Here is a 27,512-nt window from a genome sequence, read left to right as displayed (position 1 = left end):
CAACACAGAGCGCAGGAGCTGCTGATCCCCGAGGTACAGTGTGAGTGGCTTCAGGCTGTCCGAACCCTCACTCCCCTCACTGCATTCCGACACCCTGAGTGACAGCAGCACTCGCCTTTTCTCCTCATCCACACTCGTCACCTTAGCCACCACTGTCTGCCCACACACACAGTGCTCGCTGGGCTCCGTCACAAACTTGTCAGACATGGCCTGCGGGGAGACGGAAGGTCAGAGTGTGAGAGAGACACACACACACACAGAGAAACAGTGAATGAGAGACAGAAAGCGAGAGCAGAAAGTGAGAGACACAGAGAGAGAGTGAGAGAGACGGTGACAGAAAGCGCAACAGAGACACACAAACAGAGGCACACACACACACACACACACACACAGAGTTGGAGACAAAGAGAGACACACACAGAGAGGGAGCCACACAGAGATGGAGAGACAGTGACAGAGAGTGAGACTAGAGACAGAGAGAGAGAGGGGGGGGAGGCAGGCCAACGGGCGGGCAGGCAGGCAGAGCCCAGGTCTCTAGTGATGGACAGGAGGTAACGTTAAACACTCACCGCTTTGGGAGCCAGACCCACCAGCCCGTGCGGGAACGCCACAAACACACCGTACGGCACAATATTCTTCACATAGCCCAGTAACTGCATCCCCACCTGAGACACAGAGAGAGAGAGAGAGAGAGAGAGAGAAACAGAGAGTGTAAGAGAGAAAGAGATACAACAACATAAAATTACATCTGTATAGCGCCTTTCACGTCGGGAGGACGTTTCAAGGCGCTGGACAGTCAGTGTTTCGGACCTGAGCTGGGGGCGAGGTGGGGAAGGGGGGAGGGCAGGGGGGAAAGGAGGGTGATCGAAAGTGCGGTTGAAGAGGAGGGTCTTGAGATGGGTCTTGAAGGTGGCAAGGGGGCGAGGTGGAGGGATGCAAGATGGAGTTCCAGAGGGTGGGGGCAGAGTGTCTGAAGGCCCGTCCGCCAATAGTGGGGCGAGCGAGGTGGGGGACGTGAAGCAGGCCTGAGCCCGCGGAGTGGAGGGAGCGAGCTGGATGGTGGGGGTTTAGGTGGTCACAGAAGTAGTGGTGAGCAAGACCATGGAGGGCTTTGAAGGTGAAGACCAGAATCTTGAGTTGTATCCTCTGTGTGATGGGAAGCAAGTGGAGTCAGATAGTGTGAAATCGAGTGACAGTATGAGAGCGAGAGAGGGAGGGAGAAAGAGTTGAGTGAGAGTGAGAGGGAGTGTGTGTGAGAGAAAGAATGAGTAAGAGGGAGTGAGAAAGAAAGTGAGGGAGAGTGCATGCTGAGCGGGACAATTATGGCTGATCTACATCTGGGGCAGAACCTAACACAACTGGCAGTTGTTTGGGACCGAGTTCGGGTTCAGTGTGATAGCCCCCACCCCCCGCAGATTACCTGCAGCTCTTCAAAGTCAGTGACCAGCCCCTGCTCCTCGGCTGCGGTGAGCAGAGAGGGTTTCCTGGTCAGTATCTGTCGGGCGGGGAGTCAAGGAGTGTAACCATGACCCGGAGACCAGCACAGACTGTACCACCTCCACCCACCAGGCACTCACCTCTCTGCTTCCCATTCACTGCCATTGCTCCTGTGTGAGCCACCCAACTGTACAGCATCTCAGCCCAGCCTAACCTCTCCCCACGCGGCTCTAACACACTCATAAACACACACACACACACCCATATATAAACACACTTCACACACAGTGACACTGACACACAAACATATACACACACTCAAACACTGATATGCACACACACACACTGATATGCACACATTCACACTGATATGCACACACAGTCACATATACACACTCTCACACACCGTCTCCAAACTAACTCCCACACTCCTAGTCTCTGTGTTTAAAAATGTCCCCTCAGACCCCGCCAGTCACCTTCCTCCCCATTGACTCCCTGCGCCACCGTAACACCCCACCTTTGTGACTCCCTACCCTGGAAATGCCCCGCCAGCCACTGACACCCCCACCCCCAGTGACTCCTGTAGCCCCACCCAACCTGAGCCGCTGTACTTGAAGGATACAATGTGCCCACGGGCCTGGCTCAGCACCATGGCTCTCCCCAGCCGGTCACCCGCCTGCAGCCAGTCGCCAAGCAGTGGGCAGGTCAGTGGGTGGTCAGACAGGTGGATGGTGGGCAGCACAGCGGGCACTGCCCCTGGCACGATACACACCTGTAGGCCCTCTGCACTCCGCCCTACCACCTCCACCTCCACAATCTGTAACACACAGCAACCAGAGACATAATCCTCACCGTCACACACAGTGACACTGACATAATCACCGTCACACAGACTGACATAATCACCGTCACACAGACTGACATAATCACCGTCACACAGACTGACATAATCACCGTCACACAGACTGACATAATCAACGTCACACATAATCACCGTCACACACAATCAGTCACACACAGCGACACTGAGACAATCAGACACAGAGACACAGCCTCTCACCTCCCCGGTGTGGTACTGGGCTGCAGTGCCGGTGTTGCCGGCCGCCCCAGGCTGTGCTGTGACGTCTCCGCTGTCTCGCAGGGTGAGCAGCAGTTTCTCCTGGGCCACGTCACACTTCAACACCGTCACCCGGACAACCTGCACAGAGACAGGGGCTGTTAGTCTGACAGTCCCAACCCCCACCCCACTGCAGGGAGCGAGAGAGAGCGAGCAAAAGAGAGAACTCTCTCCCCTACTGACCATTCCTTCCCCCCACCATACGCACCTGACCGTTGTAGAAGCTGTCTCCGCCCCCCTCCCATTCCCCAGGCTGCCCCCAGTCCTGCCCCATCGCTGCCTTGGGCGGTGTAGAAGCCCCCCGTCCCCTGCCCTACCCCTCACCACTGACCTGACCGGTGTAGAAGCTGTCCTGGGGGGCCGCACTGGGCTCCGCACTGAGCTGGTGACGGGGGAGGAGGCCGCGGACCTTGTTGTAGAAGCGGACGATGCAGCCAAAATCCTTGACACACACGATGTGGCCGTGAGCCTGGCTGCCGGGCACCGCCGCGGCGTAGCTTAGCAACGGCGGCAACTGCGAGCTCACCAGCGTCTTCTTTCTCGTCAGGGTCAACCTCCGCAATCCCGCCTCCACCGACAGCACCTAAGGGCACAGCGTTCAGGGCAGGTAACAGGCAGAGAACCGCGATCCGCGATTGGGAGAGGCCGGGCGAGTCGGGGGAGGGTAGTAAGAGAGGAGAGAAGCACTCACCCGGCACGTGACTTCGCTGCCCTGACTGTAGAGTCTCTCTGGGTGTTTGAGGGGGACATCGGCGAGGTGTTGGGTGGGCACCAGCCCCTGGATGTGCTCAGTCACCTTCACCCTCAGCCCCAGCGCGTCCAGGCAAACCACCGTCCCCTAGTACAGCATACACACACCCAGTGTCAGGCACTGCACTGCCCCCCCCCACACACACACACACACACACACACAGTATACATACATCAACAACAATTGCAGTTATATAGCACCCTCCACACAGGATAGCGTCTCAGAGCGCTTAAATCCCCCTCACAAGTATTACATACGCACTACACACATACACACTGCATACACTGCACACACCACACACAGAGACCGGCTATCTCTGTCTCACACACTACATAGTTTGCCTGTACCTTTATCAGCTGTCCTGCCTGGATGTCGTGATAGGTCAGAAATTGGGCTTCAATAACGGAGCTGAAATCACAGAGTGTTAGTCAGGCTGAGCTGTCAGCAGCCCCCACACCACAAGCTCTACACAGGTATCCCCTCCCGATGCACCCAGCCCTGTCACTCTCTCTTCGACACACACAGCCCCATCACACACCCCCCCCAACACACAGAGCCCCGTTATACAAAGCCCCGTCACACACAGCCCTCAATTATGTCATGCTACATCACGCCTCATCTCGTCATTCCAATGTCATGCCACGCAGAATTCCCACTGCCCACTTCAACCACCACCCACTCTGGCCTGGGGCAGTGAGTGAGCTAGACAGTGTGAGGGAGACACAGGAGCTGCTGAGGTCACTCACGGCCTGAGGGAGATCAGGAATATCTGCTCCAGTGGGATGTGCTCCAGGATCCGGCCACGGTGCTCAGAGCCTTCCGGGAACATCCGGGCCGCAAACCGCGCTGAAGGTTCCAACATGTGGCGTCTCTGCAACCACAACACAACAGGTCACATCCTGGGCACTCCTCTCCAATCCCATTCCTTGCTCTCTCCCCACCGTGTCTGTGCTGGGGCTCGCTCCCCCACTGGAGCTCTCTACTCTAACCCCATTCCCTGCTCTCTCTCTCCCCATTGTGTCTGTGCTGAGGCTCGCTGCCCCACTGGAACTCTCTACTCTATTCCCATTCCCTGCTCTCTCTCTCTCTCTGTCTCTCTCCATCGTGTCTGTGCTGGGGCTCGCTCCCCCAGTGGAGCTCTCTACTCGAACCCCATTCCCTACTCTCTCTCTATCGTGTCTGTGCTGGTGCTCGCTCCCCTAATGAAGTGCTTTGAGACGTCCCAACTAGGTGAAAGGCACTGGATCAAATGCCTGGATTATTACTATTATTTATCCCATTCCCTTTCATGCCTTTGAATTATTATGCCCCACCCCCGCCCCTTCCCAATGCTGTTACTCACGTGAGCGAAGGCCAGGTGGCCGTGGCCGAAGTGAAAGGTGGCTCCGGCCCCGGTGTGGTAGGCGGTGAGTGTGCAGCTGTTCAGCACCTCCCCCAGCTGGTGTGAGGTGGTCAGTGGCAGCACAGTCCCGGGCTGCAGCAGCAGCCCTCGCACACTCAGTCCCACCTGCTGACCATCAGGCTGCACATACAGCACACATGCTCTCACCTGGGGGAGAACAACAGTGTGACAGGGTGTGTGTGAGAGATGGGTCTGTGTGTTTATATGGTGTGTGTGACAGGGGTGTATGTGTGTGAGACAGGGTGGGGGGGTGTATGACGGGTGTATGTGATGGGGTTAAGGAGGGCTCTGGTTGGATACAGATCACACTCACTGTCTGCCCCCTGCAGTACGTCTCTCCTGGCTCCAGGTGCAGAAAATCCACGGAGCCCGAGAAATCAGCCAGAAACCGCAGCATCAGCCCACGCCGGGTCACCTGTAACTCACTGAGTCAGTCACCAGCTCACACAGTCACACACACCACAGAGAGAGACCACAGCACACAGTCACACACACCACAGAGAGAGACCACAGCACACAGTCACACACACCACAGAGAGAGACCACAGCACACAGTCACACACAACAGAGAGAGAGACCACAGCACACAGTCACACACCACAGAGAAAGACCACAGCACACAGTCACATACAACAGAGAGAGAGAGAGACCACAGCACACAGTCACACACACCACAGAGAGAGACCACAGCACACAGTCACACACAACAGAGAGAGAGAGAGACCACAGCACACAGTCACACACAAGAGAGAGAGAGACCACAGCACACAGTCACACACCACAGAGAGAGACCACAGCACACAGTCACATACAACAGAGAGAGAGAGACCACAGCACACAGTCACACACAACAGAGAGAGAGAGACCACAGCACACAGTCACACACACCACACAGAGAGAGAGACCACAGCACACAGTCACACACACCACACAGAGAGAGACCACAGCACACAGTCACACACGCCAGAGAGAGAGAGACCACAGCACACAGTCACACACACCACAGAGAGAGAGACCACAGCTGACAGGCACACCCACCAAAGAGAGAGAGACCACAGCACACAGTCACACACACCCAGTGTGACAGACACACAGAGAGAGCACTGAGCAAGAGAGAGACCGTGGCACTGCGAGACAGACAGCCAAAGCAATCAAGCGAGCCCTACCTTGGTGACCTCGGCCTGCAGCAGGAGACCAGGTTGCAGGCTGCCCAGGCTCCAGCCCTGCTGGGTGGTAGCGGTCGCTGCTCGCAGCTCAGCCGGGGAGAGTGAGAGCTGGACAATCCTGCCGCTGTTCTTCACTCCCTGCACCAGGCAGCTAAGAGCCTGGCCCACACGCAGGGGAAGCCCTGCCAGCAACAACACACGTGTCAGTGTCCCTCATCAACACCCACCCACGAGGCACATTCTCCACCAGCACCACCCCCACCCCCGTGTCTCTCATTCCATAATAATAATCCTTCCATTTGATATAGCGCCGCATCACGTCTTCGTGATGGCTCAAAGCACTTCACAGAATATACTGTAAAGCAAATTGACTGTATATTTTGTGGGCAAAATACAGCAGCTAATCGCACACAGCAGCTTCCCACAAACAGTCGTACAGTAAGTGACCAAATTATTATTTTTTTTTCTGGAGGGATTATTACCACCGGAAAAGCCATCCTTCAATCGAATAACACCCGGGTTCCTACTTACTGCTGGTAAACAGAGGCGCATGGAGTAAGGAAACTTGCCCAACATTTCACCTTGACGGGGCAAACCCACGTCCTCTTGCTTGTGAGGCGAGTGTTCTAGCCACTAAGCTACAGGACTCCACTCCTGTATGTATCTTTCCCCCCACCCAGTCTGGCAGGCTGGGGTGAGGCGGGGGCGGTAAGGTGTGTGTGTCGCTCACCCCGGTTGCTGAGTTGGATGTACTCCTGTGCTCTCTCACTCAGTAGGAAAGCTTTGGTGCCTTTCACTCCGATGTCCATCAGGTACCCATGATCCTCCACACTGGCCACACAGCCTGCCAGCAGCTGACAGTGAGAGAGCGAGGAGCGAATGAGAGAGCGAGGAGAGAGAGAGCGCGGCGAGAGAATGGGAGAGAGAGAGAGAGAGAGGAAAGGGAGTGAGAGAGAGAGAGAGAGGAGACCGTGTGAGAAAGCACGGCGCAAGAGAGAGAGTGTGGAAAGAGAGTGGGAGAGGGGAGAGTGTGAGAGAGCATGCAGCACACAGTCACACACACCAGGGAGTGAGTGAGAGAGAATGAGCCCGGAGAGAGAGAGAGGAGAGTGAGTGCGAAAGGAAAGTGAGCGCTTAGAGAGAGAGAGTGAGAGTCAGTGAGTCAGTGAAAGGGAGGGAGAAGCGAGAGGCAGTGTAGTCCTCACTCACCATGCCTGCCCTCAGGGCCCCTGCAGACAGCACCTTGTTGACTTCCCTGGGATTGATGGAGAGCTTCAAGCTGTTGTGTTTGTTCCTGGTGACTCCCAACTCAGTCACAGCACAGCGTAGCAACATGCCCGGGTGGTACAGCTCCGTTAGGGGTATCACAGCCTGACACACAGGACAGCGTGTCACAACCTAGCACACCCCTTCCCCCATCCCCTGCTCAGCCCAGTGCCCCACCTCCCCCAGTCTAGCTCAGCCCGTTGTCCCCCACTACCCACGCAGCGTGTCACACACGGCGCTAGAGCAATTACAGAATGTACAGCATCATGCACTGCGACTGAACAAAGGTGCTGTAGAGAGTGAGAGGCTGTTGCTGATTTGAAAGAGCAAGCCCCCACCCCTTGCACTCCCCTCCCCCCTCCCATAGAGCCCCACAATCCCACCTAACGACCCCTTCCTCACACCTGTGGTAGCTCCTCCTCCACCTGCTCCCTCAGGTGCTGGCTGTAGGCATCGGAGATGTTGGCCACACCCACATAGCCGGTCAGCCCGTGGGGCAGCGCCATCACCAGCTCGTAGTCAGTCACCTCCTTCACACAGCCCAGCATCAGCCAGCCTGGGGTCAGCCTCTAACACAGGGAGGAGACACACAGAGATCAGCCAAGTCAATTCCTTCACACAACCCCGCATCAGCTTCTAACACACATACACACACACAACACACAGATCAGCTCAGCCACAGCCTCTAACACAGAGAGAGATCAGCACTGGTCACTGGCTAACAACACCAACAACAAATTACACTTGTATAGTGCCCTTTATGTTGGAAAGAAGTCCCAGAGTGCTGGACAGTCAGGGCTTTTTGGCTCCAAGCTGGGAGTTGGGGCCAGGAGGGAGCAGTGGAGGGCAGGGAGGGGTGGAGGGCAGGGGTGGGAGGGTGGCTGAAGGCACGGTCTGCCACGTCAGCCACTGTGACCCGACTCGAGAGAGGGAATCAGAGCAAAGAGAAAGGATGGTCTGGGAACCGGAGGAGCCTCAGTGGATCTCAGGAAATCTGATCCTCCGTTTCCTGTACAAATCCAGACAGAAATCACCGCAATACAGTCTCCCAAAACAGATCAGCTCAGCCACAGTCTAACACAGAGAGAGACACAGAGATCTGCCATATCAACACCACTGGCACAGCAAGCCCTGGGAGCTTGAGGGAGTCGGACCCCAGGAGCCAGGAGGCTGAGGGAGGCAGCCCCCGACACAGCAGGGCTTTGTGGAGCTTGTGTGGACGCGGTGCTGGCTCCCAGTAGAGCACAGATCGTCCTGGGGAACCTTCAGCTCAGCACGATCAATGAGCTGAGGGATCGACATGGCAGCACCGGGAACGAGTTTCCCCACCACACAGACTCCCTCACACTGCCTGCTTGCACCGGGTTAATCAGTGACCAAGCAGGTGGTGGAGAGCGAGTTATTCGCTTACCCTAAAGCTGAGGAGCTCGGCCAGTTTCCTAGGGCCTGTTTGAGACCAGCCGCACACTGCTTTCTTTGGCTTCTTCTCTTTGTCTGGTCTTGATACCTTCTTCTTTGGTTTCTTCTTCTTGAGCTCCTGTTGGAGCTGTGACAGACAGAGAAAGTTGAGGGCCAGTTTGTGAGTTAGACGTAGAACTACTTTTTTGGGGGTATCAGCCAAGTGTCTGACAATTGTGGAAACCCATTATAGTACTTAAGAGTCTCCAATCCCAACTGAGATTTCCAAGAATCTCACCGACACGTGGAAATAAATCCCAGAGATAGATTGTTAGAAATGGAATGTACACTCTCTCCCTGGAGGAACGCGTCGTACTTACCTAATTCCGGAAAGTATGAGGCACAGGTTGGCAAGAGCCAAGGCTTGCCCCCTTGTGCACAGTAGTTATTATTATTATGATTATGATTATTATCAGACAGAGGTGATTGTCCCCAGCCATGAAGATACTCACTCTAAACAGGTCCTCCTCCTTGGCGCTGCCCTTGGTCTGAGAGGGCTTCCTCTGCGCCCCCCCACGGGGGAAATCCGCCTCCAAATTGGCCATCGTCACACCCCTTCGAAGCAAACAGATCGCCATCAACAATAACAGATTCATCAGCAGCAATTAGCATCAAGCTGTCAGGCGCTGACACCACCACCATTCATGGTTGCACACTCTACCTTGCTAAGCCAGTCCAGAACCTTGGCGTCTTGTTTGACCCTTAACTATCCTTTCTACCCCACATCTGCGCCATGACCTGCTCTGCCTTCCTCCACCTCCGCAACATCGCCCGGCTCCGACACTGTCTCACACCGCAGGCTGCCGAAACCCTGAAGCATGCTTTCATTACATCGAGGCTCGATTATGAAAACTCACTGCTTGTCGGCCTCCTGGACTCCTCCCTCCACCGGCTGCAGATCACCCAGAACTCTGCAGCCGTGTCCTCTCATGCACCAGCTCCGTGACCCTATCACCCCCATCCTCGCCTGATTCCACAGGCTTCCCATCACAGAGGATATGGTTAGAGATCCTGGTCCTCACTTTCAAAGCCCTCCATGGTCTTGCTCACCCCGACCTCTGCGACCTCCTAACCCCCTACCATCCTGCTCGCTCCCTCCACTCAGCGGGCTCCAGCCTGCTTCATGTCCCCCGCCTCGCTCTCCCGGGCGGGCCTTCTACCACTCTGCCCCCCCCCCCTCTGGAACTCCATCCCGCAGTCTCTCCGCCTCGCCCCCTCCCTCGCCACCTTCAAGACCATTCTCAAGCCCCTCCTCTTCGACCGTGCTCTCGATCTCCCTGCCTCCCCCCCGCCCTCCCCGACCTCCAGCTCAGGTCCGAAACCCTGTCCAGCGTTTTGGGACATCCGCCCAACGTGAAAGGGGACTTTACACATGTAATGTTGTGTTATTTCGTTGATGTAACAGCTAATTTACACAAACCAACATCCCATAAACCGCCACTAACTGAATGACGAGTTCTATCTGGGGATTGTTGGCCAGAATACCACGAGATGGACACAGACTCCCTTCTCTTTTCAAGTAGCCTCCGCCTGAATCGAGGGACGTTGGCTCATTGTGAGGCTCCAACACACGCTCTCCCCCTCCCCCTCCCTCCCCCACACACTAACCCCGGCTCCGGCCTCTCCCTCCCCACCGGGGAGACCCTCACAGCTCGGGTCCGGGTGGTAATGGAGTGCTGCTCCGCTCGAGAATTCCCCGCAATCTTCACCGCAGAGAGAGGCCCATTACCCGCTCTGGAGCGCTCTACTCTGAACCCATTCCCTCTCTCGCCCCATCGTGTGTGTGTTGTACTCACATGGACGCCGCCATTACAGTGACCCGGAAGTTCTCTCGCTGACCCCGGGCTGGGGAGGGGGCGGGACTTGTCCCAGACTGACCAATGGAGCCCCGGGCGCTCTGTAATTGATGCAGCTCTTCGCCAATCACAGCCGGGAGCTGCTCGGCCAATGGGCTCGCGGGCAGCGGCTGTACGGAAGTGACGCAGTGCTGGGCCGGTGGACTGAACGGGGCGGGATTTCCGGTGCTGACCAGGGCCGCTGAAGGACGCTGTGATCCGCGGTGTGAAGGTGAGAGCTGGTCCCGGCCTCGGCGCACTCAACCCCGGGCCCGCGCACACACCAGCACCGGCTCCCGGGAGCAGCGGGTGGCTCGGCCGCAGCCTGGGCCCGGAGTTTTGGCAGCTGAGGGGGAGGGAGTCTGGAGCCCCGCGGCCTGAACCCGCGGCGGCGGCTCCTGAGGAACAATCGCAGCAATGATAGTGATTGTGTGGCATTTGATCGCAGACTTCTCACGTCATTGAGAGACGTCTCAAAGCTTCACAGAACATACTGTAAAATGTAGTGACTGTGTCGTGTGAGGAACGGCCGCGCCCACGGGTGTAGTAACTGTTTAATGCAGTCGGGGCGGCCCAGTCCGGGGCTCAGGAGCCTGGCCTCGGGGTGGCTGAGTGCCCGGGTGTGGGGTAGGGCAGTGCCGGGCGCTGTCCACCGAACCACACCGCGTGCCGTTCGGAGCCGGAGCCGAGCGCTGTCGGGTGGGCTTTCCCGCTGCTGGTCCGCCCGGGACCACCCTATCTGTCACTCCCATTGTCGGCCCCTCCACATCCTGCCGATGAGCTGCGCTGCCACTATCCTCCCGGCATCCGGGTATTCTCCTGACGTGGAAGGCGCTATATCGATGTAAATTTATATTGAAATGTGTCATCAAAAAGACTCACAGCACTTGACAGCAGTTGTTGTGATGGGAGCGCGCGCCTCCTCTCCCCACCGCTCTCGGCTACTTCGAGTGACGCCTGTTATTTTCTCCCAGGTTCTGTTAGCAAGAATGGCTGGTCACGAGAGCGCGTCCCAACACCAGTTCACTGGTATCCAGAAATACTTCAACGCCTACAGCATAGTAGGCAGGAGGAACGTAAGTACAGGGAGGTCTGTGGGGACTGCAGAGGCCATATCACTGTGTGTTTCTGCCCAGCAATGAGCAAAATTAATAAAGTGAACAGACGCATTACCTCCAACACCAATCGGGAATGTAGACAGTGTAGAGGAGCTTTACTGTGTCTCTAACCCTGACCTGGAGTGTGGACACACAGTGTAGAGGAGCTTTACTGTGTCTCTAACCCTGACCTGGAGTGTGGACACACAGTGTAGAGGAGCTTTACTGTGTCTCTAACCCTGACCTGGGAGTGTGGACACACAGTGTAGAGGGAGCTTTACTGTGTCTCTAACCCTGACCTGGAGTGTGGACACACAGTGTAGAGGAGCTTTACTGTGTCTAACCTGACCTGGAGTGTGGACACACAGTGTAGAAGAGCTTTACTGTGTCTCTAACCCTGACCTGGAGTGTGGACACACAGTGTAGAGGAGCGTTACTGTGTCTCTAACCCTGACCTGGGAGTGTGGATGCACAGTATAGATGGAGCTTTATGACACCCAACTCTACTTCTCTTCCTCCATCCTTGACTCCAAGACAACTGCTGTCCTGACAGAATGTCTATCAGACATCAAGTCCTGGATGAGAGCGAACTTTCTTCAGTTGAACATCAACAAGACCGAGGCTCCTGATTGGGTCCTGTCAGCGCCTCCTCACCTCAGGCATCACCATCCATGGTTGCACACTCCACTTTGCTAAGTCAGTCCGGAACTTTGGGGTCTTGTTTGACCCTCAACTATCCTTTCTACTCCACATCTGTGCCATGACCCACTCTGCCTTCCCCCACCTCCGCAACATCGCCCGGCTCCGACACTGTCTCACACCGCAGGCCACAGAAACCCTCATACACGCCTTCATTACATCAAGGCTCGACTATGCAAACTCAATGCTTGTCGGCTTCCCCAACTCCCCCCTCCACAGGCCGCAGATCATCCAGAACTCTGCAGCCCATGTCCTCTCCCGCACGAGGCTCCGCGACCCTATCACCCCCATCCTCACCCAACTCCACTGGCTTCCCATCACAGAGAGGATACGGTTCAAAATGCTGGTCCTCACCTTCAAAGCCCTCCATGGTCTTGCTCCCCCTACCTCTGTGACCTACTAACCCCCTACCATCCTGACCACTCCCTCCGCTCAGCGGGCTCCGGCCTGCTTCATGTCCCCCACCTCACTCACCTCACTATTGGCGGACAGACCTTCTGCCACTCTGCCCCAACCCCTGAAACTCCATCCAGCAGTCCTTCCGCCTTACCCCCTCCCTTGCCTTCTTCAAGACCCATCTCAAGACCCTCCTCTTCGACTGTGCTTTCAACCTGAGCTTGGGTCAAAAAAACTGTCTGTCCAGTGCCTTGGGATGACCTCCTGACGTGAAAGGCACTATACAAATGTAATTTTGTTGTTGTTTACTGTGTCTCTAACCCTGTCCTGGGATTGTGGTTGGACAATGTAGAGGGAGCTTTACTCTGTCTCTAACCTGCACTGTCTCTGACCTGGGAGTGTGGATGTTGTGCTTTGAGCTGACACTGATGCCGTGGCTGTATGATACCATCCTCCCAACGTGAAAGGCGCTTTACAAATGTAATTGTATTGTTGTTGTTGTCCCATTGCAGTGTGTGTTGGCGACGTATGGGGCCATCGCAGGCATTTTCTTGTTTTTCAAACTCAAACCCAAGAAGAAATCAGCCATAACTGAGAAAACCCAGTGATGGGAACGAGGTGAGGAACTGTGTGCTGGGGCTTCCCCACCTGCGCCCAGTGCTCGCCCGCCCACCTGTGACCAGCAGCTGTCGGCACTCGCGGACCAGTCTGTCACTGGTTTTAAAAACCTTATATACTAATTCTTGCATTTGATAAAGCGCCTTCTCACACAGTCGCGATGCCTCAAAGGATCCACTGTAGATCGTGTATTTTACGGGCAAAATTATTTCTCTAAAGTTGAAAAACTCGGTATAAAAGGCTTATCATCAGCACCGTCTCGGTTGCATGGACCCAAATTCGCTTTGATTTTACTCTCTCAAGTGTCCATTTCCACTCTTTTCCCAGATTCCCATTGCGGGAGGGATGGGGTGAGGAGCTGAGCCGCAGCGGCTGTGTATGTGACCAGTGCGGTGCCTGAGCCTGGAGTGAACATTGGAATCAGGAGCTGTGCCGCTCAGCACTCCGGTGATTGTAATATACATTATGAACTTTCAGAAATAAAGCCTGTCACAATAATCATCCCTGCATTTGATATAGCGCCTTATCACTTCTTTGAAACGACTCAAAGCGCTTCACAGGATAAACTGTAAATTGACTGTATATTTTGTGGGCAAACCTCAGTTAAAGGCAAGTGCCCTAACTACTGAGCTACAGGACTCATTTCCCTTCACACTGGGCCGGCCACTCACAACTAACAATGACTGGTGGGGGTTTCATTAAGAGCAGACAGCTCCGGATTCCAGCCGCTCGAGAAACGATACCCCCATTTCCCCACATATCCATTTCCTTCTTTCCTCCCTGCCCCCCGCCCCCTCACACGCTGATCAAACTAAATGTGTTTTCAGTTTTATTGTAAATTATACATAAAAAATAAGTGTCAGACGGACAAGCCACTGTGGGGTGTGGCTTCTCGTCCTCCACATCTGGACGTACGACAATGTGTCGCAGATACTGTGGGACAATTGGAATGGAACATCTGTCACAAGCGGCGGGGAGGAGGGGGGGGTCACGGATACCGTGAAAATAAGCGCTTCCTGACTGCTCATGTTGGAGGTTGGAGGGGGAAGAGGGGAAGTAGTCAGATGTCTGTGGCAGGCCCTAGATGAGGGGTGCTGACCCCACTAGCTGTGGTTAAGAATCTTGTCTAATCTTTGTTTCTGCCACCTGATGATGTGCCTCCAATCCTGCGTGGACACGACAGGGGGAGGCCACAGCTCTGGCTACTGAGAAACCTGTACACATTACAGACTGTGTACTGAGCATGTACACACGCAGATCACACGCATGACCACTGACACGTAGTGGTGTGCAGTCCACCTGACTTGGGAAGGGAGAGAGAGGAAGCATGCTGTACCTGAGCCTGACCCTGGGGTCTGATGAAGTTGTCGGTGCCCAGAGTCCATCCACCCTCCCAGTTTTAACACAAGGCTGGGGGAAGCCAGTGTTCATTCCCATACAAACCCAGGGCCCGTGTGAAGCCAGGGTCTTGTCCTGCATGGCTGCCCCGACTGCTCACATTGAGCTCTCCCGCCGTGGGCTCCAGTACTGGGAGAGCAGCAGTGCTGGAAGTGGATGGCTCTCGTGGTAGGTGGGGGTGTGTGGGGTGGTGGGGATTACTGTGGGTTGTACGCTCCTGCAGCCAGCAGCAGGTTGCGGCGAGTGAAGTGGAGCCCGATGACGGGCGTGGACTTGCTCAGGTAGCTGCCCAGCAGCAGCTCCTGTGAGTTGTCAGCCAAGCTGATGTGTCCTGTCGCTGTGCTGAAGTCATCCGTCTCCAGGTCCTCGAAGGCTTTGACCATGTCCCAGAGGCGCACTGTGTGGTCCATAGAGCCTGCAGGGCATAGCACACAGTCAGCACTCTGCCTTGCCCCCACTGCCCCCTTCTGCGGGAGAAGGGCTCTCACCACCCCCTCCCCCCAACTTCACATACACACGCACTCACACAACCACCATTAGTTATTCTTTCACCTTTTCATTAAAAACCTCAATCACAGTTTATGGACCAAGACTGTTACTCAGTGTTTAATGTAAATAGTCCCAGGTCCCCTCAGTCCATGTCTACATCTGACATCTGTTCCCCACCACCCCACCCCACACACACACTTCACCCCCAGTGCCCCCCCACACACCCCATCCCCAGTGCCCCCCCACACACCCCACCCCCAGTGCCCCCCCCCACACACACACACTCCATCCCCTGTGCCCCCCACACACCCTACTCCCAGTGCCCTCCCAGTGCCCTACACACGGTAGAAGATGGTGGTAGGTTTGAGGCAATGGGGAGAGGGATATGGGAGTTGAGGGAGATGAAATGGTGGTCAGAGATGAGCGTGTCAGTGATGGTGACATCCGAGACACTGAGGCCCCAGGTGATGACCAGGTCAAGTGGGTGTCCATGGGTGTGGGTAGCAGAGTGGATGTGAAGGGAGAGGAGAAGAGAAGAGAGAGAAGTCTGAGGAGGTAGAGCAGGAGGAGGTGAAGTGGAGGTTGAAGTCGAAGTCGTCTGACTCACACACACACTTCACCCCCAATGCCCCCCAACACAGGCACAACTCAACCCCTGTGCCCCCGCACCTCACCTGAAGCCAGGATCTCTCCGTCACGGCTGAACTTGAGGGAATAGACGGTGTCTGTGTGCCCTTTCAGCTCTCCTACCAGCAGCCCGTGCCCGATGTCCCAGAGCAGCACCCGCCCGTCTGTGCCCCCCGAGGCCAGGTACCTGCCATTGGGAGAGAAGGCTAGGGAATGGAGCGGGCCCTGGGAGCGGGAAGGAAAGGAGGAAACATTACTATCTGCCTCAGGATGAAACGCACAGACCAGTCTGAGGCTGCAACACAGCGCGATTGGGGGGTTGGGGGAGAGATTGCATTGTTGGAGGGGCCATCCTTTGGATGAAACTTCAAACTGAGGTTCCGTTTTAGCAGGTGTTAGAGTTTTACAGTGCTAATCACAAGAGGGGTGGTTCCCAGCAGCCATAGTCTTTCCTTCTGACCACTCACACAATGACCTTGTGACCCCCTGGCGAGCAAGGCCTACGTGAAAAACAGGGCCATCTGCCTGCCCAGTGCCCACAGTGACTGATGCCCGGTTGTTCACCCAGCACCCACGTGATGCCCGATTCAATGCCAGGCCTGAGGGCTGTACCTTGTGCCCGGTGAGGATTCGTACACAGTTGCCGTTGAGCACGTCCCAGAGCCGCACTGTCCTGTCAGCCGAGCCCGTGGCCACGTAGTTGGAGTTGGGATGAAAACGTGTGCAGGTCACGTCGGATAGGTGTCCAGAGAAGATCCGCAGTGGCTGGTAGTGGTCAGTGACCCAGAGCCTGCGGGAGAGAGAGCACAGCCTGAACACCCAGGCACTCACAATCTGGGGGCAGGAAATCCTCCCACTCAGCTCCTGTTAACCCTGCATGCTAAAGCCCTAATGTGTAGGGTGGTCCTGGCTGGACAAGCAGCGGATAAGCTTACCACCCAGTGATATCAGCGACAAGCTGTGTGGGTTTAGCTGGTTAGACTCCAGCAGTTACTCCAACACACACTGCTCCCCCTCAAGCCTTGGCTCTTGCCAACCTGTGCCTAATACTATCCGGAATTAGGTAAGCAGGAAGTGTCCCTCCAGGAAGAGAGAGAGAGCGAGAGGGCGCATTCCATTCCAATAATCTATCTCTGGAATTTCCATATGTTGGTGAATTGCATGGGAATCCCAACGGGAATCTCAGTTGGGTTTGGAGACTCTTAAGCACAGTAATGGTTCTGTACGTGTCAAGACACCCGACTGACAAAAAAAACCCTCCCTGACACCCCCACTGTTATACACACCCCGAGGACCCTAGAACGAGACTTACCGTGCCACCCGGTCATGTCCACCTGACACAAAGTAGTACCCGTATGGGGAGAAGTGGGTGTCCCACACCGGATAGTTGTGGCCCTTGTAGCCCACCAGGCAGGTGAAGGTCTGCAAGCTCCACAGTCGCACTGTTCCGTCCTCCGAGCTCGACAGCAGGTAGTTCCTGAGAGAACCCAGGGCAGCAGAGAGAGAGGATCAAGGACTGGAGCATTCACTCTAAACTTCACTGGAGCTCTCTACTCTAACCCCATTCCCTGCTCTCTCTCTCTCTCCCCATCGTGTCTGTGCTGGGGCTCACTCCCCCACTGGAGTTCTCTACTCTAACCCCATTCCCTGCTCTCTCTCTCTCTCTCTCCCCATCGTGTCTGTGCTGGGGCTCGCTCCCCCACTGGAGCTCTCTACTCTAATCCCATTCCCTGCTCTCTCTTCATAGAGTCTTTGTAGGTGTTCACAGCAGTCCTGTCTGATAGCAGTCTGCTTGTTCAGAAGCCTCCCTCCCTTCTCTCTCCGCCACCCACTCCCCGACCCTCGACCTCCAATGGCCAGGTAGCTCCTGATGCCCTACTCACCGGTCGGGGCTGAAGCTGGTGCCGTACACAGGGCCGCCATGTCCCAGTAACATCTTACACTCGCACGCTGTCCTCTCGTCCATGATCCTCTCCAGCACATCCTCCGATTCCTTGTCAATTAGACTGAGATCTGAGGGGACACAGCACAGGAGGCCTGAGCACCCTCACAGCCAGATTTCCCCACCCCTCCAGCCCCTTCCCATTGCCAGGTCTCCCCACCCACCTCCTCCGCCAGCCCATTACCAGATCTCCTCGCCCCTGCCAGCTGCTCCCCCATCACCATATCTCCCCTCCCCCATCGCTCGATCTCACCCCTCAACCAGAAACCCCACTCCATATTACCTGTCGCCCCCTTGACACTCCGCAGCTTCTTTGGTGTGACGCTCCACACACGCACCGTGGAGTCAGCAAAGCCTCCTGCGATCAGGCTTGAGTCGTCTGTGAAATCCACCGCAGTGAGACCCTGTGCGAAGGGACACAGATCTCAGGTTAGACACACAGTCTCTGCAGCGAAACCTCAGGTTACGGGATGGATGGGCAGTGAAGTTGGTGGGCATGGACTGACCTGGTAAGCATTGAGGAAGGTGTAGAAGCAGATGGAGGGCAGACAGTCAGGGCCCAGCTTCACTCTCTTCGTCCCCTCCTTCATCACCATAATCTTGTCCAGCTTGTCCGAGTCTTTCAGCTCAGGTAGCGGAATCCTGACCAGAGGAAAGAAAGTGTTAAACATTATTCCTTGCAATAAACTTCCCAAGCTTGAAGCTGACCTGGGCTCAATCCCTTCCCAAGAGGTTGTGAGGAGTGAGAGGGTGGGAATGCTGGTATCCTGGGGAGGGAGTGCGGCCCTGTATCACACAATCCCCCCACATCCCAGTCTGGTCAGTGTGTGCTGCTGGCTTCTCCACATCAGCCGTCCAGGATCATTCATCTCCCTTTAACTACCAAGTGTGTCCTCCCCATCAGAAGCCATAGTCAGATAGGCTGAGCAGGCACTAATGAGCTGAAAGACCAGAGCAGGAGAGGCTGATGCTTGCAGCAGAGCCGGGATGGAGGGGGGTGGGGTGGGGGAAGAGTACCTGTTCTGCTGGGGGGCGTTGGGGTCTTGTTTCTTACTCTTGGCCCCCACGTTCTCCTTCTTGGCTTTCTTCTTCTTGGGCTTGCCCTCCTCGTTCTCCACATCCTCATCCTCATCATCCAGAGGCACCTCGATCTCCGGCTCTTTCAACAGCCCGAAAAACACCTGCCACACAGCACAGCCTGGTTTAGTCTGGCCCAGAAATCACCAGCACAGAACAGCCATTCTGGCACTGGCCAGCACAGCACAGCCTGGACTGGCACTGACCAGCAAAGCACAGTACAGCCTGGCACAGACCTGCACGGCACAGCCTGGCATTCACCAGCACGGCACAGCACAGCCTGGCACCAACCAACATAGCCTGGCCTGGCACTCACCAGCACAATCTGGCTCTGACCAGCACAGCACACAACCTGGCCTGGCACTGACCAGCAATGACCTGGCTCGGCACTGACCCAGATTCACACTTTGGCTTTCCCATCATTGCCGGCTTGGAAATCACCCAATCCAGGTCCTGAAATATGCCTTGGAAATGTTCTTGTCAAAGTGTCAGCAATCACCAGTGGCAAAAGATTACTTGTCCCTAATAATCATGCAGTTTCCTCCTAACCTCATTCCTTAATTCCCCAGTGCCCACCCTCCACCCACCCATGGTGCCCACCCCAAGCCACTGCTCACCTTGGACTTGTTGGCTTCCCGCTTGGCCTCCCCGGCCATGCCGCCGGCCGTCACCTCCAGCTGCTGCTTGCTGCGAGGCATGCCATCGAACACGTCGATGAAAAGGTGCTCCTGCACAATGTTCCAGATCTGGTTGTTCTGCCGCTCCTGCAGGTGCCGCTTCAGGCACTGGTACGAGTCCCGTGAGATGCGTAGCACAAACTTACTTGTGCGGAAGTCCAGCACTGTCTCGTTGCCACGCATGTGTTCCTTCTTGGACAGTCCCGCCAGCACCCGCAGGTCGTCATGGTAGTAGCCCTCCTGATCGACATGGTACCTGTGCCAGCCAGTGCAGGACAGACACATAGTGAGTGGTCAGGGGAACATAAAGAGGTCGCATTCTGTCACACCTCAACAGAGAATCCTGTCTCCTTGGATAGACACCAGCGTTTCACCCACTCACACCCCTCACTGAAACATGGGCAGATCTTATACACAACAGTCACTGGATTGTACTAATAATAATCCTTGCATTTGATAAAGTCCCATATCACATCTTCGAAACATCTCAAAGCGCTTCATGGAATATACTGTAATGCGAATTGACTGTATATTTTATGGGAGAAACTCGACAGCCAATTGCACACAGCAGCGTCTCACAAACAGTCGTGGACCGAGTGATCAAATTTTTATTATTTTTGAAGAGATTATTACCCCCAGAAAGCGATCTGCCAATCGACTAACAACCGGATTCCTACTTCCTGCTAAGTAAATAGAGGTACGTGGAGTAAGGAAACTTGCCCAATGTTTCGCCCTGTCCGGGAATCAAGCCCAAGTCCTCTCGCTTGCAAGGCGAGTGTTCTAATCACTGAGCTACAGGACTCCACAATGTATTCCATCTATTCCTGACATCAGAAGCATAAATACATATTTATATATTGCACTCTTTATGGCTGGCTCCTGTATTTATCATGATAATATCTCCTCGCCATGCTGACTTTAGCACCGTGTAACATGAAACAGTTTAATGCTCCCTCACTGACAGTGAAAGAGTATAACTGATCCTCTCAGCGGCTCTCCGATACAACTCATGTGCTTTATGGCTCCCTCGGTAATGGCCAAATGCAAGGCATTGAGCAATGTAACATTGTAATGCCGGCTGAAATGGTCCGAGGCATAAAACAGGAGGTAATGGCTGACTAATGGAAGCGATATGGGAAATGATGAGACAATGGCTCGAACAGAGGCGTCTCAGAGGGGAACTCACAGAGGTAAGTAAGATGCTAAATGTGACAGAGAAACTAAACCCTGAACAATACTTCCAGAAACATCAAGGTCGCAGGCTCTGGGCTGACAGGCAAGAAACAGAACCTAAACCAAGGTCTTTCTTTACACAGAGGGGAATCATCACCTCTAACAGACTACCAGGAAGCTTGGTGGAGACCACTATTGGACTCGTTTAGAAATAGCCTCGCACTGTTATAATTCTGTGATGAAAGCTTCATACAGTCTAAGCTGACACTCTAAAGCAGTGCTGGGGAGTGCAACATAGTCCACCATCCTGTTTATCTTGTTTATTGCTGCTTCACACTGTGCGATATGGTGAGCCATGAAGAGTGAACTAACATCCCTGGAGCCTTAGCAAGTTCTATCCCATCCATAGAGTACTTGTGTTTCCTATTCTTGGATCCTACATGTAATACCTTGTATTTATCTATATTAAACTTCATTTACCAGTTATCAGCCCATGGGTATATCCTATTAAACTATCTTTATAAGAATAATCCTTGCATTTGATATAGCGCTTTATCACGTCTTCTAGTCGTTTCAAAGCATTTCACAGAATATACTGTGAAGTGAATTAACTGTATATTTTGTGGGCGAAACACAGCAGCCAATTGCGCTCAGCAACGTCCCACAAACAGTCATGGATTGAGTTTGAAAGTGATTATTACCCCCAGAAAAGTAATCCGCCAATCGACTAATAACCGGGTTCCTAGTTACTGCTGGTAAACAGAGGAGTGTGGAGTAAGGAAACGTCCCTGATGTTTCACCCTAGCCAGAAATCGAACCCAGGTCCTCTCGCTTGCGAGGCGAGTGCTTGAACCACTGAGCTACAGTACTGCACTTTATAGGATCTTTGCTACTTCTCTGACTCCACGGTTCCCCCAAACTTGGTGTCATCTGCAAATTTTATTATCTTGCCCTGTGAATCCAGGCCATTAATATATACAAGGTGTCTTTCAGGTGGTACTTTGTCAAGTGCCTTTTGGAAATCTGGGTAGACCACATCAACTGACTTCTCACAGTGAGTTCGAGCTATTCTCAAAAGGTTGGTCCGACAAGACCTACTCTTTATGTGAGTACCTTAACAATAAGTTAATATAAAATTTAATATAGCACCTTATCGCGTGTTTGAGACATATCAAAGCGCTTGTCCAGGTAAACATTAAAGATTCCATGGGGACTATTAAAAAAATAGGAATCAGCCTCCCTGTCCAGCTGGCTACACAGGTTGTGTATAATGTATATGATGTGTATATATAATATGGATCATATACGGTGTATCATATATAAGTGACTGACTTGGTGAAGAGGAGGTAGGCTCGTCTGTGTTGGTTGTACAGGTTATATAATGTATATGATGTATATTGAGGTGTACACAGTGCGGTAACTCACTGACTTAGTGAAGAAGAGCTCTCAGCCCTCTCTAGTGCTGGTCCTACAGTTTATCCGCCGTGTACAGAGCGATGTACACGGCACACAGTGAGGGACTGACTTGGTGAGGCGGAGTCGGGCCTCTCCGGCGCTGGTTACACGGGGCTACAGGTGGTGTGTGCGCGGTGTACAGAGGGAAGCACAGCGTGTGCACAGGGAGGGACTGACTTGGTGAAGAAGAGCTGCGCCTCTCTCTCGTGCTGGTTGTACACGAGCTCCAGGTACATGTGCACAAACACGGGGTACAGCAGAGTGGAGAGCTCCGCTTTGAAGGCGTCCAGCGCCGCCTCGATGAAGCCCTTGAGGCCGGTGTAGTACTCCTCGTACAGGGCCGGGTCGCCCTCGTTGCTGTAGGCCGAGAGGACCGAGCTGACGTCGGGCTGGTGCACGGAGTTGGCGGCGCGGGTGGCGGCGGCCCGCAGCGTCTCCTCCAGCGGCTCCTGCAGGTTGGCCTCGCGGCGCAGGATCTCCTCGGCCTCCCTGAAGTGGTTCTTCTTCAGGAACTGCAGCACCGCGAGCAGCGTCTGCCGGTCCGACAGGTCGGGCGGCGGCTTGGGGGCGCTCGGGGCGGCGCCGCCGCTGTCCTCTGGCGGGCCGGGGCCGGGGCCGGGGCCGGGGCTGGGGCTCGGGCTGGGCCCGGGGCCGGGGCTGGGGCCGGGCTCCGAGCCCGAGACCGCGGCCACAGCCGCCGCTTCGCTCTGCGGCTCTGGCACTGCCGCCATCTTGCGCGCCCTGCCAGTCGCGCTTCACGACAGCCCCGCCCTGACTCGCGGACGCACAGGGCGGCGGTCGCTCACTCGCTTTCCGGCACTGCTGGCGGCCCCCATCAGCACTGCACGACAACGCTGGCAGCATCTGCTTTACGGTCGGGCCACTTAAAGGGGCAGCGCACTGATCACCCGATTATTGCTCATAGAAAAATAATATAATGATACGATACACTACACAATAATCCCCCGAAATACAACAATATAGAGTTATATAATAACAAAATAACAATCAACATAACTTAATAATGTAAAACGAAAATAATATAATTATAAAATAATCAATAGCAGTAAATATAATAATAGAGTATAAACGCAGCAGCCAATGTGCACGAGGCAGTGTCGCCGCAAACAGCCATGAAGTGAGTGAGCCATTGTATTTGGGGAATTGTCGGCGAGGACACCGGGAGAGAAAGAGAAAGAAACTCCCTTCTCTTTTCCAATTCCAATCTTTAGTGGTCCTCCTGAATAAGACACCGGTGGAACCTCAACTTAACATCTCATCTGAAGGATGGAGTCTCTGACAATACAGAGCTCCCCCCGAGCAGCTGGACTGTAAACTCAGAGTCCTGACATGGGATTGAACCCACAACCTTCTGACCCAGAGATGAGAAAGTGAGTGGCTAACCCACAGACTGAAACTGAAAGAACTTTTTTTTAACATACAAATGCTTTATTTGGAAAGGAAAACAATACTACAAAAAGGGGATGCGGGGGAGGGGCAAATCAGACAGTTCTGACAAGTCAGCAAAGTTCTAAGATTCTATCATGTTGAAATATCTCAAAAAGCTTCAGAATAATTACTGTCCTGTGTAGAAAGTATTTTTAAAGACAAGCAGGTCACCGAGTTCCCACAAAAAGGCAGGAGTGAGTGAGCGATCAATCTCTCTTCTCTTGTGTAATATGTCTTTAATGTCCTCCTCGTGCTGCTGGGGAGAGGCTGTCACACTGACTGCTTCCCTCTGCACCATCTCCCCTTCACCACCTCCTGGCCTTTCCCATCACAGCCTCCAACTTCCTGAACATGTTCCAAGCAGATGGGGCGGCGGGTGGGCTTTGATAGTACCAAATGTATGATACACTGTAAAGCTCCCTCTCCACTGTCCATCCCCTCTCCCAGGTCAGGGTTAGATACACTGTAAAACTCCCTCTACACTGTGCGTCCACACTCCCAGGTCAGGGTTAAAGACACTGTAAAACTCCCTCTACACTGTGCGTCCACACTCCCAGGTCAGGGTTAGAGACACTGTAAAACTCCCTCTACACTGTGCGTCCACACTCCCAGGTCAGGGTTAGAGACACAGTAACGCTCCTCTACACTGTGCGTCCACACTCCCAGGTCAGGGTTAGAGACACAGTAAAGCTCCTCTACACTGTGCGTCCACACTCCCAGGTCAGGGTTAGAGACACAGTAAGGCTCCTCTACACTGTGTGTCCACACTCCCAGGTCAGGGTTAGAGACACAGTAAAGCTCCTCTACACTGTGTGTCCACACTCCCAGGTCAGGGTTAGAGACACAGTAACGCTCCTCTACACTGTGTGTCCACACTCCCAGGTCAGGGTTAGAGACACAGTAAAGCTCCTCTACACTGTGTGTCCACACTCCCAGGTCAGGGTTAGAGACACAGTAAGGCTCCTCTACACTGTGTGTCCACACTCCCAGGTCAGGGTTAGAGACACAGTAAAGCTCCTCTACACTGTGTGTCCACACTCCCAGGTCAGGGTTAGAGACACAGTAAAGCTCCTCTACACTGTGTGTCCACACTCCCAGGTCAGGGTTAGAGACACAGTAAAGCTCCTCTACACTGTGTGTCCACACTCCCAGGTCAGGGTTAGAGACACAGTAAAGCTCCTCTACACTGTGTGTCCACACTCCCAGGTCAGGGTTAGAGACACAGTAAAGCTCCTCTACACTGTGTGTCCACACTCCCAGGTCAGGGTTAGAGACACAGTAAAGCTCCTCTACACTGTGTGTCCACACTCCCAGGTCAGGGTTAGAGACACAGTAAAGCTCCTCTACACTGTGTGTCCACACTCCCAGGTCAGGGTTAGAGACACAGTAAAGCTCCTCTACACTGTGTGTCCACACTCCCAGGTCAGGGTTAGAGACACAGTAAAGCTCCTCTACACTGTGTGTCCACACTCCCAGGTCAGGGTTAGAGACACAGTAAGGCTCCCTCTACACTGACTATGCAGGTAGATAGAAGTAGTTGGTGAGGTGCAGTCTGTGTGCCTCCTCTTTGCCACTAGGTGGCAGCAGTGGGCTGTGTGAGTGCCTTTCTGGCTGGAGATGTGTTGGTGTTCGCTGGGAGCGCTGTCTGGTTGGAGACAGTGGTTGTTGTAGTCTGTGACCCCAGGCAGGGCTGCGGGGATGGGAAAGCGCAGGTTGCGGAGAGAAGTGTCTCTAACTGAGTGATGAAGCTCCTATTTATACAGAGCTGGTGGCCTGTCCCTCTGGGTCTGACCCCCGGGGGCAGAGCTGGACTGAGGGACAGCTGGTGCCTGGTCTCGATGCTGTGTGTGTGCACAGGCCCTGAGCACTGCCTGTATTGCCAGCTTCAACCAGTGCCCTGTCACTGCACAGAAACACTGTTACTGCATCAATGACTGTATATGTGGTTGCATTGTTGACTGCATCGCTGGTCGCACCACAGGTTGGACTGCTGGCTGCGTTGCTCCCCGGAGGGGAGAGGATTCCTCAGCCCTACAGCATTTCAAAATCAATAACATGTCTAAGTGAATTGGGGAGGGGAGGTGGGCTCTCCCTGGGGCTGAGCTGGCTCCAAATGCCAGGCGGCAGTAACCAGAGGCACAGCTCATTAAATAATCATCACCCTGACATCTGATTCCCGCCTTTCACATCAGGGGGATGTCTCACAATGCTTCACAGCCCTCACTGTCGTGTAGTGACTATGTTTTGTAGTGCGAACGAGGCAGCCAATTTGGGTCACAGCAATATCCCACTAACAGCCGTGAAGCGAGCCACTGGTTTTATTTGGGGGATTGTTGACCAGGACAAGTCCTCCGCCCCATTTGATCTCATCCTTCGAAAGCCTCCACTCTCTCACTACAAACACCGTCTCACCCACTCACACACACAGTCCCACACTGATACACACACACACAGTCTCACATACACAGTCTCTCACACACTCATACAGAGACAAAGTTAGAGACAAAGTAAAGCTCCCTCTGCACTGATCACCCACACTCCCAGGTCAGTGACATCACGGGTTACAGATATGGCAGATCAGGGTGGATTCATTTCAGAGTCAACACGGAGAACAATCACATTTTTGAAAAAAACAAAACGGCTTTGGACTTTATTTACAGTGTGTACACATATACTGACAAGAAACAGTCACTGACAGGTCTGAGGGCTCTGCTCTGCTCTGCCTCAGTGCAGGACTCCTGGTCGCTCTCTGGTGCCCTCTCCAGGAGAGGGAGTGAAAGGCAGTCCTGGTTTCATTATGGAATCATAGAATCTTACAGCACATGAGGCCATTGGGCCCATCGGGTCTGTGCTGCCCAACTTGTCCCACTTCCCACTCTTACCCCATAGCCCTGCATAGATATCCCGGAACAGGCGCGAGGGGCTGAACAGCCTCCTCCTGTTCCTATGTTTCTATGCACATCTAACAGATTGCAAAATTGATAAATAAAACAAGCTCCCACTTTGTAACTTGTTCCTCTTTCCTGTTCGTGCTTTTGATCACTCTACTCCCCCCCCCCCACCCCCTCCATTCTCCCTGATCCGGATCTCCAGCTCGGGTCTAAATCTCTGTCTGTCCAGCGCCTTGGGACGTCCTCCCAACGTGAAACAAATATAACGTTGCTGTTGTTGTTCCTGAATTTGCATTGAGCTGCGGTTTTGATGCCAGACACGACTGCTGTACGGTATATAATATATATATATATAAAAATAAAGGAATGCTAGCAGATATTCATAAACTTTCACAGATAAGAGTTGCCTGGTTTTACACATCATTGACACAAGAACTATAAGAAAGTGGTTACAGAAAATATAAGTGCAGAACTTCTTCCCCAAGTGCCTGGCAGGTGGCGAGGGAACCACTTTTACTGTCATAAAAAAATATTCCTGCGCAAACATCAACGCTATCACCCGAGACTCACACACAGACTTTAACACATGGTTCAGCATTGAGATAAGGCTCCAGCCAGCAAGACAGCTACAGAATATTCTACACACAGACCCACACCAAACATCGCGCCGAGCTGAGCTGTCAGGGCTCTTAATTCAAATAAAAAAGCTAATTTCACTTGGTCTTAACATTTATGATTGTGATAGAGTTGTGGAAATTTCCTAAAATCAGGGGGAAATTCCTGAAATCAGGGGAAATTCCTTACAAAATCAGTCTGCGTTTCTTAAACACCAGAAGCCGTTCTCTCGCCCCCAGTTCCCAGCTCTGCACTGTCTGAGGGTTTAAGAGAAAATTGTGAGTGGGAGTGAGCAGGTGGAATGTCTGATCTCTCCCCCCACACACAATCTCCTACCCCCTCACCACCATCCCTCCCCCCTCCCCACACACGTACCCACACACTCTCCCCCCGCACCCCCGTGCAGCTGTGAATCACGAAACAATTGCCCCCTCCCCACACACACACTCACACCTGACCACTTGAAGAATCATCAAG

At 53.9% G+C, this 27,512-nt stretch overlaps 3 protein-coding genes across 3 annotated transcripts; 1 reads left to right on the top strand and 2 right to left on the bottom strand.

Annotated features, from left to right (window-relative positions):
* On the bottom strand, window positions 1–10,426 carry pdcd11 (programmed cell death 11; the record flags this gene model as incomplete). The annotated part of the gene is made up of 18 exons (XM_042336875.1): window positions 10,394–10,426; window positions 9,050–9,152; window positions 8,551–8,685; window positions 7,544–7,708; window positions 7,083–7,244; window positions 6,604–6,727; window positions 5,874–6,055; window positions 5,021–5,122; window positions 4,648–4,854; window positions 4,052–4,176; window positions 3,653–3,713; window positions 3,246–3,392; window positions 2,886–3,137; window positions 2,498–2,635; window positions 2,060–2,254; window positions 1,421–1,495; window positions 570–665; window positions 1–210 (listed from the first exon to the last, which is right to left on the bottom strand). Coding segments are annotated over exons 1-18 (2,493 nt in total), but the record flags the coding sequence as incomplete, so codon positions are not given.
* Window positions 10,427–10,579: 153 nt separating this feature from the next.
* Window positions 10,580–13,743, top strand: atp5md (ATP synthase membrane subunit k). The gene is made up of 4 exons (XM_007912417.2): window positions 10,580–10,664; window positions 11,407–11,508; window positions 13,137–13,242; window positions 13,570–13,743. Exons 2-3 carry the CDS (start codon window positions 11,422–11,424, stop codon window positions 13,230–13,232), a joined length of 183 nt encoding a protein of 60 aa, XP_007910608.1. The 5' UTR covers window positions 10,580–10,664; window positions 11,407–11,421; the 3' UTR covers window positions 13,233–13,242; window positions 13,570–13,743.
* Window positions 13,744–14,069: 326 nt separating this feature from the next.
* taf5 (TAF5 RNA polymerase II, TATA box binding protein (TBP)-associated factor) lies at window positions 14,070–22,811 on the bottom strand. Its single transcript, XM_007912419.2, has 10 exons — window positions 22,258–22,811; window positions 19,393–19,708; window positions 18,716–18,879; window positions 18,205–18,340; window positions 17,982–18,102; window positions 17,640–17,769; window positions 17,069–17,233; window positions 16,369–16,546; window positions 15,804–15,981; window positions 14,070–15,055 (listed from the first exon to the last, which is right to left on the bottom strand). Exons 1-10 carry the CDS (start codon window positions 22,809–22,811, stop codon window positions 14,838–14,840), a joined length of 2,160 nt encoding a protein of 719 aa, XP_007910610.2. The 3' UTR covers window positions 14,070–14,837.
* Window positions 22,812–27,512: the final 4,701 nt, after the last annotated feature.

The sequence above is a fragment of the Callorhinchus milii genome, unplaced genomic scaffold (assembly GCF_018977255.1).
Source record: "Callorhinchus milii isolate IMCB2004 unplaced genomic scaffold, IMCB_Cmil_1.0 Scaffold7, whole genome shotgun sequence".
Taxonomy (NCBI): domain Eukaryota; kingdom Metazoa; phylum Chordata; class Chondrichthyes; order Chimaeriformes; family Callorhinchidae; genus Callorhinchus; species Callorhinchus milii.
This window is presented reverse-complemented; position numbering and strand designations above follow the sequence as displayed.

Coding starts and splice junctions, on each gene's coding strand:
- atp5md (XM_007912417.2), top strand. CDS start 11,422: ATGGCTGGTCACGAGAGCGCGTCCCAACACCAGTTCACTGGTATCCAG. Junction 11,509..13,136: donor GCATAGTAGGCAGGAGGAAC/GTAAGTACAGGG, acceptor GTCCCATTGCAG/TGTGTGTTGGCGACGTATGG.
- taf5 (XM_007912419.2), bottom strand. CDS start 22,811: ATGGCGGCAGTGCCAGAGCCGCAGAGCGAAGCGGCGGCTGTGGCCGCG. Junction 18,341..18,715: donor AACGCCCCCCAGCAGAACAG/GTACTCTTCCCC, acceptor TCCTCTGGTCAG/GATTCCGCTACCTGAGCTGA. Junction 15,056..15,803: donor CGGAGAGATCCTGGCTTCAG/GTGAGGTGCGGG, acceptor TATGCCCTGCAG/GCTCTATGGACCACACAGTG.